At 37.5% G+C, this 9,537-nt stretch overlaps 1 protein-coding gene across 1 annotated transcript; it reads left to right on the top strand.

Moving 5' to 3' along the window:
* The first annotated feature begins 1,420 nt into the window (after window positions 1-1,420).
* Window positions 1,421-9,536, top strand: LOC145781189 (dynein axonemal assembly factor 11-like). Its single transcript, XM_082592968.1, has 9 exons — window positions 1,421-1,712; window positions 3,353-3,438; window positions 3,935-4,067; window positions 6,516-6,624; window positions 7,009-7,115; window positions 7,288-7,450; window positions 7,637-7,782; window positions 8,351-8,534; window positions 8,854-9,536. Exons 1-9 carry the CDS (start codon window positions 1,544-1,546, stop codon window positions 9,065-9,067), a joined length of 1,311 nt encoding a protein of 436 aa, XP_082449094.1. The 5' UTR covers window positions 1,421-1,543; the 3' UTR covers window positions 9,068-9,536.
* Window position 9,537: the final 1 nt, after the last annotated feature.

Raw genomic sequence — 9,537 nt, forward strand, 5'->3', positions numbered from 1 at the left:
GGCAACTCTGGCATGATACCGAAAAATAAAAAGGAAACTCTCAAAAATGTCCCATTTGTTTGAATTGAAAGTTTAACATCTGAATTACCCTGGTATCCAGGATTTTCTGAAATTAATATCTCAAATCCTTGCTGTAGTTGAAAAGCCTTTGTTTAGAAATTTCTTGAATAACAATTTAATTTAGTGTGCACAAATGCTTAAGATATGTACCGGTACTTGAGTTTTTTTTGCCTGTTTGTGGTTTCACATTAATGAACTTAACGCATCACGGTGTTTCAATGCCACAAGATAGGATACTTGAAAGCACTGCACCAGCCTTTTTATCTGATTTTTGAGTGTAAATCTTTTTTTCTAGTGATGGCTGTTTGTTAAATGTTTTTTCCATAGTAAATATAATATTAGGCATACAGTAGTAGCCTAAAAGTATACGGTAGTAGCCAAAAATTTTCAACACCTACGTTTTAGTTTTACCAGTCGTGCTGTACAGTCTAGAATGCGTAAATTGGACATCATCAACAATGAAAAAACTCACTACCTTTCAAAATCACATCATGAGAAGCATGACCAACAAAAGGTTACTTGACCACACGAAAACAGAAGATCTTCTAACTATGACAAAACTACACCCAATTGCAGCAATAATAAAAGCCAAAGTTTTAAAACTATTCGACCACACCAAAAGATCACAATTCGGAATCAGCAAAGTTTGCACAGAAGGCAAAGTAGAAGGAAAAAGAAAACGTGGCAGACAATCAAAACGATGGCAAGACAACATTCAATCATGGACCGGACTCAACTTGACGACACTGGGCGAGTTGGCTCAAAATCGCCACTCTTTGAAGCAAATAAGCCATGTTGATGCGCAATCTGCCGCAGGTGAAGATGATGACTGATAATGAGTAGCCTAAGATTTGTAAAGCTGCTGCAATAAGTCTTTTTACATTTATATTTTTCTATTCCAGCGTTACAGCAGTGGTGATGCAGTGATTGAAAACAAATGCACTTGATATTTATTGATAGATTCAGCCACAGAAAAACTTGTTTGAAGCATATGATTGTCGGCAGCAGTGGCCGAGTGGTTAGCGCGCTGGGCTCGCAGTCGAGAGCCTGCATGTTCGACTCCAGCCACCCGCACTTGCTGTTGTTTCTCTGGGCAAGAAACTTTACGATAATTGCCTCTACCCAGTGATCGATTTCAAGTAATGGGTAGTACCAAATTTAAGTCATCAGTAGAATACTGAATAGACAACCGGAAACAGACATTGCCGTCGCCTGCAGCGTGGGTCAGGTGTACGTCAAAAGGCGTACACCGATGTCTGATGCATAGCGCTCAAGTCCGCTTTCCCGCAATGCAGGATAAAGATATGAAAAACAAACACTCCGTCTGGGATTTACTTCATGTATTTTTATTTACAGGCCTGCTTGCATACAGTTCCAGTGTATCCTGTTATGCTTTTAAACAGAATTTGTAATTTATTAATTGTGATTATTGATAATAATAGGCCTCTATATACAGTTTGCAATTTTATACTAATGTGATAAAATGGTCAGAATCACAGAAGATTTGGTACGCAAGCGAGCTGAGCACAATGATTGTGAGATATTTTCTCTAGAAGAGCTGTCATTACATCAACAAGACCTTGAAAAAATAGAACACTTAGATAGATGGTGTAAACAGTTGAAAATTCTTTACTTGCAAAATAACTTAATAGGTAAGTTTTTGCTCTGCAAATGCTAGTCGTATATGTTTAATAGGCTTCACTATCTAATGTGTTGTGTTGTTAACTTTCTCTACTTTGATTTCGATTTTAAAGATAGCCTTTCTAGAGTATAAGTGGCATGTCATGAAATAGAGATTTTAGTCCTTAGGATACTTTAGATGTATTTTGAACAAGGGCTACTTGTCTATTAATAAAGTAGGTCTACTCGTCTTTACTCTTCACCTAAGGGTCTGCTACTATTCGGTGAGTTCCTAACCTCTAACCCTAACCCTAAAACGGCAATAATAATTAGGCTACGATACCCGATAATTTAAAAAAAAAAATCCCCGTTAAAGAATCAGACTCACCGAATCGGACTCCCCGAAATGGACCATTTCGTCACATAATGTGTATTTTTGACTTACAAGTAGAAAATTATTGTTAAGCTGACACATTTGAGTTTCCTGCTTCAAAGAAGGTTTTTTGGTTCGGAGAGCAGCTGACTCAAAGGCTATATGTCACTTTTCTGCTTCCTATGGTCTGTTTTATCCTATGTGTGATCGCAATGTGCACTAATAAAAACAAGATTATTATTATTTTGCAAATTTATGAAGTAGTTACAGTGTAATAATACCAGGCCTCAAAATTCGTTTTTATTGACGGCGGACAAACGTGTCTGGTCTGAGCAGCTATCTCGGCCGACAAATCAAGTCTCACGGCGGACACACCAGTTTTAGCGTCGATCGTTGTGCTTAATCACTTTACCTTGATAATTCTTCGCCATTTGAGAAATGAGAACTATATATAGCTACGGTTTAGAAGGATTTTTAAAATTTCAGCGAAGTCACTGACTCTGAAAAGCTTTCATCAGACCAACGACGTGCGCTTGAAGAGTCAAAGCGCTGCATAGCTGCTTAATACGCCGCATAACTAATTAACTTCCACCGAACGAGGTCGTGTGGCTTCTTGCGTCACAATGCTCTGGGCAGGAGTCGGAAAACTTCTACATTAACGCTACTGTTTTCTGTTGTGCAAAGTTTTTTCTTTAGGATTATTTTTGCGCGTCATATGAGCGAAAGTGAATTTTCCGTGGGCCTTTTCTTTCTTACTGTAATACCAAAACTTAACAAATTTTGCTGCATCTTGCTGTAATAGCCTACTCGTATAATCTAACTTTGTAACCAACCTTGCCTTATCAATATCACTGGGAGATCAAATCCAGACATTGTAACGTAAGACTTGAACTAAGTTGCTCGTGATTAGTGTAAAAGTACTGGACTCCCATCAGTTCTTAGCAAATAATCCACCTTTGTTACCCTGATTCAATGTCACCAATTGTTGAAGCAACGTAAAAATCGAAAGTTTTCCTGCTTGAATGGAAGCTAAAGGATACAGTATTAACATTTTCTAGATGCGTGCTAGAATGCGCGGGAAATTATATATTTGCAACAATTGTTCGTGCTATGCAATGACGATTTCTATTTCTCGGCGGACAAATATGACCGATCTAGATGGTACTTCCCGCTGACATCACATGCTGTGATGGCGGACATGACTGCCGTGTCCGCCGAGAATTTCGAGGCCTGAATACTATTGTTGATCATGCATTAAACTTGTTTAAAAACTGTGAAAAGAAATTTTGTGCTTTGCAGCTAAAATTGAAAACGTTGGAAGACTGAAAAAGTTAGAATACCTTAATCTTGCATTGAACAATGTTGAGAAAATAGAAAATTTGCAGGTAACCGTTTTTTTTGGTCTTACAATGTTTGCTGAAAAATTCTTCAACCGATTTAGGACAAATCATGAAGATATATATAACATTGTGCTTCCATTTGCACCCACCTACAGTAGTATGTATTGGGTTTGCTAAACACTGCAGCAATTCTTGTCTTTTTTAATTATCCATTGAGCCAGTTTAAGCCAACAAAGTATACTTTTTAAATTTATTTGTTTTCTGTGTATTTTTAAAAGTACCATATAGTATTACCGGTACTTCTAACGACTTTTTGTCCATTTAAAATGACAATGTGTTTAATCATGTCTTACTTTTGAGTAATATTATGTCTTTTGTAACACCGCCTGTGTTATACATAATGGAATTGCAGTTTACAGTATTAAATCCAGGTTTGTTTTGGTTAGAAATTAGGAACTTTTGTTTTGCAAGCAGGTAATTTTAAGCATGATTGTTGCTTTTCAGTGAGGCCAAGTAACAACTTAATATAAAATGTCAACAGGGTTGTGAATCTCTCAAAAAGTTGGATTTAACTGTGAACTTCATAGGAGAGCTGACAAGTGTAGAGAGCTTGCGTTCTAATATTTTCTTTGAAGATCTGTATCTGACGGGTAATCCGTGTACACAATACGAAGGTATTTGTCTTTTTTAACAAGAGAAGTATGTACGGTACGTTTATTGAAGTTTAAATCATATTACAATTTAAGTAGAGAGGTAACTCTTTTAAACCATAAACAGACATAACTCAGCAACAACACTACATTTAACATTATAAAAAACAAAAAGCGAACGTTTTCGGCTAGTCATACAGCCCTTTTCAAGCCTATAAGAAAATACATATTAAAAGAAATGCTAAAGAATCATATAGTACCGGTATCACAGCAAAAATATGGTCAAATCTAAACATTTGAACATAAGCAGAAAGGAGTTTGAACATAACGTTTGAACATAAGCTGATTTCAAAAAATTTTCTAACAATCCCGTTTGTTGGTAAGGAATCCAAACGTTTTGCCACAAGTTTGTCCAGATTTATTGCCTTGAAGTTTAACGTTAAGATTTTTCCCGTTTATAAAACATTTAAAGCTGGTTATTATTTTCAGTTGAAGTCTAAAACTCCTTTACGCTTATGTTCAAACGTCGTTTATAAGTTCACTTGCTCGCATGATGCGAGATCGTCATACATTGGTATGACCACGCGACATTTGGTGACGAGAGTGGGAGAGCATTTGAATTTAGCCAATTTTAATAAAAACAGTGCAATTAAAGACCATATTAGAAACTGCCAATCGTGCTCTAACAATAAACCGTCATTGCAGTCCTTCAAAATTGTTCGTAAGTGTTTGTCCGAGTTCGACACCAAGATTCACGAGGCATTGATCATCAAATCTTTAAACCCAGGGCTCAAGGGAGCAAGTCTTTTAGGCGCCGGTCAAATAGGCACGCACACTGTGCCGTCAGGATATTTAGGTGCGGAGCACTGTGGCGCCCGTTCATTTAGGTGCTATTCCTAGTAAAGTCTGCAGATTGTATCAGCTTGGCAGGTAGGGCAATGCTTTTCACACAAAATGTTATATTGAACAAAAAATATGTTGTTTTGTTAATGCGCGACTGCGCGTGCATTTACTTGTTGTTAGTGTTGGCTTCAATGAGTGAAGCTGCTTTGTCCGGCAATGCTTTTCACACAAAATGTTATATTGAACAGAAAAATATACATATTGTTTTTTTAATGGGCGTGTTCGGCATTTACTTGTTGTTAGTCCAGGTTTGCGTCGGCGACAGCTTTATCAATAAATTATTCAAGTTTCCGAACATGACTGAGTTCACTTTCAGTTAAGTCAAATAATAACTACACTAAACATCAGTAAAAAATATACCGTAGCCTATATTCAAGCGGGTGGTAGGCTTGAGTGAAGACTGAAGAGTAACTTAGTTTTCCGTCAAAACCCCGACTAGGTTTTGCCAAAGCTGAGTTGATACTATCTGCAGACTTTACTAGGAATAGCACCTAAATGAACGGGCGCCACAGTGCTCCACACCTAAATATCCTGACGCCACAGTGTGCGCGCCTATTTGACCGGCGCCTAACTGTCTGCGCCTAAAAGACGTGGACCCGGGCTCAACAGGCAATAATTTGCTGGCGCAGCTTCTTATCTTTTAACAGTTTTTGATTGAATTATCACGTCTTGTGCTTCTCGCATTTGCTTTGTTTGTGTCACTATCTCGTGTTGTGCTTCTGTCAATTTTGCGCAATTCTGCCTGATTCCTTTTCTGAACAATTAATTAATTTTTTACTTCTCAAATACTTGACCCGTTGTGCTGTGTAATTTTCAGTTATCCTTTTGTGTGAGCAAGGCAGTTTCTCAAATGTTTAGATTTGACCATATTTTTGCTGTGATACTATATGATTCTTTAGCATTTCTTTTAATATGTATTTTCTTATAGGCTTGAAAAGGGCTGTATGACTAGCCGAAAACGTTTGCTTTTTGTTTTTTATAATGTTAAATGTAGTGTTGTTGCTGAGTTATGTCTGTTTATGGTTTAAATCATATGTACTTGTACAAGTGCTCAATCACTGAAAATCAAAATATTAATGTGCTTTTCAATTTGATATATTTTTAATACTATTTCAGATAGTCTGCTTGATTTGTCTTACAATTTAAAATCTTTAGAAACAGTTTGAGCTTTTACGGGTACCCTTTATAATATATTCTAGCCGAGTGGTTTCTAATTTGTGGTACATGAAGGCCTTCCAAGTGGTACGGATGTACTTTCTGTTGTTTTTTTTTTTTCGCAAAAAATGTTAATACTGTACAACTTTTGCTTGAACCAAGCTGACAATCATAAATTTAGTCAAAACATTTGCTTTGACGACTCTGTTGTTAACGTCTCAGTTCCGATGACAATTGTTCACTCTGGTCTAGTACACAGAGGTGCTCGGATACTCCTGAGCAAATGCAAAAAAAGTGTCTCTTCTGGCTTGGGGAAGGGCAAAGTTTTTTATAGAGTAAAATAAACAAAAAAATGGTGAAATAGAATAAAATAGAGTTGTTTAAAGGTATCGTACATTCGCCATATTGTTCTAGGATACCAAGAGTTTGTAATGGCAACGCTACCTCAACTTCGTTGGATAGACGGTCACGAAATAGAAAAGTCAGAAAGGATAAAAGCAATGCAACAACTCGATGAGCTCAGGTGGGAACAAAGTATACATTTCATACTGAAACTTATATAATCGGGCACTGTATGTTGTTGTCAATTGCATATACGTTTGTTAAAATTTATTTTGGATGGGAAAACGATGATCAATGAGAAACCATTAGTTATTAGAGATACATGCGACTTTAGTTTATTTGGAGGAATCTTCTTGCCTTCCTCTCATGGCGTTTCTTGGCAAGATAGTCAACTTCACTTAAGGCCAAGTTATGTTGCACCGTTTCCAGGCAATTGCTTAATCTAGCCAAAAGATTCAACGTGCATTGACAATGACATGGCAGTGACGTATCCAGACTCCAGAATGGGTCGTATCAACCACCAAGATGCTCATGACAGAATAATGTTTATTAATTTCACGTTTAGACCAAAAATAATTGCCCAGCAAGAAGAATATTTTCTAAAGCGAGAACAACAAAAGAAAGAAGAAACTGAAAAGCAAGAAAACACTGATGGAAGTACTGCAAATATAGGTATGGCTGAGTTAAATGCTCCGACTTTCTGTCCACTGCTTAGACTTCCTATCTGTCTTCTTTCTTTTACAACTTCGAACCCAGTTTCTACTACAAATTCGAAAGTTTTGTCCATGGTAGTGTTCAGTTTGATTCCTTTTCATCCACAATTTCAGTCAGTTTTGTTGTTTAGAAAAAAATTTGAGCGAGTTGGAGTTGGAACAAAAGAAAAATTCTGATTTTTGGGAAGAAAAAGTTGATTATACACCAGAAGCCCGAATTTCCATTCAAAACAAAATAAAAGAAGATCGAGAGAAGTCTCACGAAACAAAATTCAAACAACCTGAAAAAGTCAAGTATGTGCCCTTACTGCCCAATGCCCATGCTTCAGGATATTTTACTATTTTGGTTTCAATATTTATTATGTGAATGTTTTGACAACCTATGTCAAACTTACATAGAATTTATTTTTTTATCATGATACGTTGCCAGTTGATGTTTTAACATAACAAGGTAACATTTGATGTCAATTGCGTTTCCAGGCGCGAGCGCAGATTGTTCAACGAAGACGGGAGACCGCTTAATGTCAATGAGGGGAAGATTGATTTCAAACTGACGGAATCTGACGATGATTCTGCGTTCGTATTAGATGTCGCCTGTTACAAATTCATGGACACGTCGCTGATAGGTTTGAAAGCAGTTTTAAGTTTCATTCCAGGCAGAAAATTAACCATTTTTTACATTGATTCAACGTATGCAAGCCGAATCAATGTAAAAAATGGTTGATTTGCTGTGTGGGTTGTAACTAACATCTGGAAAATGTAGGGTTAAGAATGTCGTAAAACCCAACATGACTTCATAATTACTGCATCTGCTATTTACCCTAGGGAACGTTCAAATATTACGTAACGCCTTCGAGGGGGAGGGGTTATGCAAAGCGTTACCTTAGCGTCACATCGGGGGGAGGGGGTTCAAGCAAAACGTTACGTAACGCTTTCGAGTACGGAATGGTAGTTTTTTGTGCTGAATTCGTAGTGAAAAAGCGTTACATGGGGGAGGGGGGGATTGAAAAAAGCGTTACGTTGGCGTTACATGGGGGAGGGGGGGGTCAAAAATTCGGAAAAAAAGCGTTACGTAATATTTGAACGTTCCCAGGTTGATAAATTTTGACCTTTTTGTATTTTACGACCGGTAGGCTAAGTATCAGGAATGTTCAACCATGATTTCTATTTTACAACAAAGGAGTCTTTGTTTAGAAGCCGATGTACAACCATGGTACGTGCGGGTCGCCATGAAAGGTTCACTTCTACAAATCGCTTTGATGGAAGAGGTCAAACCAGACAGTTGCGTCGCTCAGAGATCGCAGATCACTGGTCATTTAATCGTCACAATGCCAAAGCTGGACCCTCCCCCAACACCGGCACGACGACCTGAGGAAGGGTAAGACGATTGAGTATGACGCGTAGATGCTGATCGAGTTTTAGTGAAAAGGTGACGTTAACTGTCTTTCGACCGTTTGTTTAATATTTAAAGTTGCAATTCTTGTCATTTTATTTCTAGTCGCAACAGAAAATTTTCTAAGCAATGTTTTGAAAGTTATTTCCCGACAGTTTTAAGTGGTTGGTATGTAAGATGTCAATCACTAAATACGCATGAAGTGTAGCCAATCAATAATGCTGTCCTTAAATTATCATAACTTTTATACTTTCTGGAGTATATTGAATTAGTGGCCGCAATGATTTGTAACATTTCATGGTAGAACAACGGAAGCAAGAAAAAAGAAAGCGCCCGTCCAAGTTGACAAACCACGCGAACGACTAGAAGTCGCCACCAAGGGCTCATTTGCTGACGAACTGGCTAACATAACAAAGAAGTTGCCGAATAAAGATGCTGTGAGGAAAAAGGCGGTGAAGCGTGAACCTGAGAACACAGCGGGCTTTGTAGATGACTTGGATGTTCCACCTCTCATCTGATTATTCAAAGCATTGGAAATCATTTTCATTTGGCTAATGATTGTAGTGACAAACTTGTTGACATTCGAAATCAAATACTGTTTTATTTATACTGATTTTCTACTGAAGACGACTGTAAGATTTATATATTTTTTACATAAATCAATTTGAAGTATATTTGGTTTGTTGCCCTGCAGTGCAACCGCACGGACAGAACAATGATAATTATCCAGACACGCGACTTGCTTCGACCGACCAACTGAACGCTCGTGCGGTTAGGAAATACAACAAACAAATGTAGAATAAAATTTCTATGATTGAAACTTGACAGGTGAAAGACCTGAGGCCACATACTATGCTGTTCGTGAGAACATGAGTATTCGTTTGCGATTGAATATTTTGTTCGGTAAGGATTTAGATTTTGCTATAAATTTTCACAAACCCTCAATTGCACAAACAAAACAATGTTCTTATTCGCTGGGCACAAAATT

Source organism: Aplidium turbinatum, chromosome 1 (genome assembly GCF_918807975.1).
Source record: "Aplidium turbinatum chromosome 1, kaAplTurb1.1, whole genome shotgun sequence".
Classification (NCBI taxonomy): Eukaryota; Metazoa; Chordata; class Ascidiacea; order Aplousobranchia; family Polyclinidae; genus Aplidium; species Aplidium turbinatum.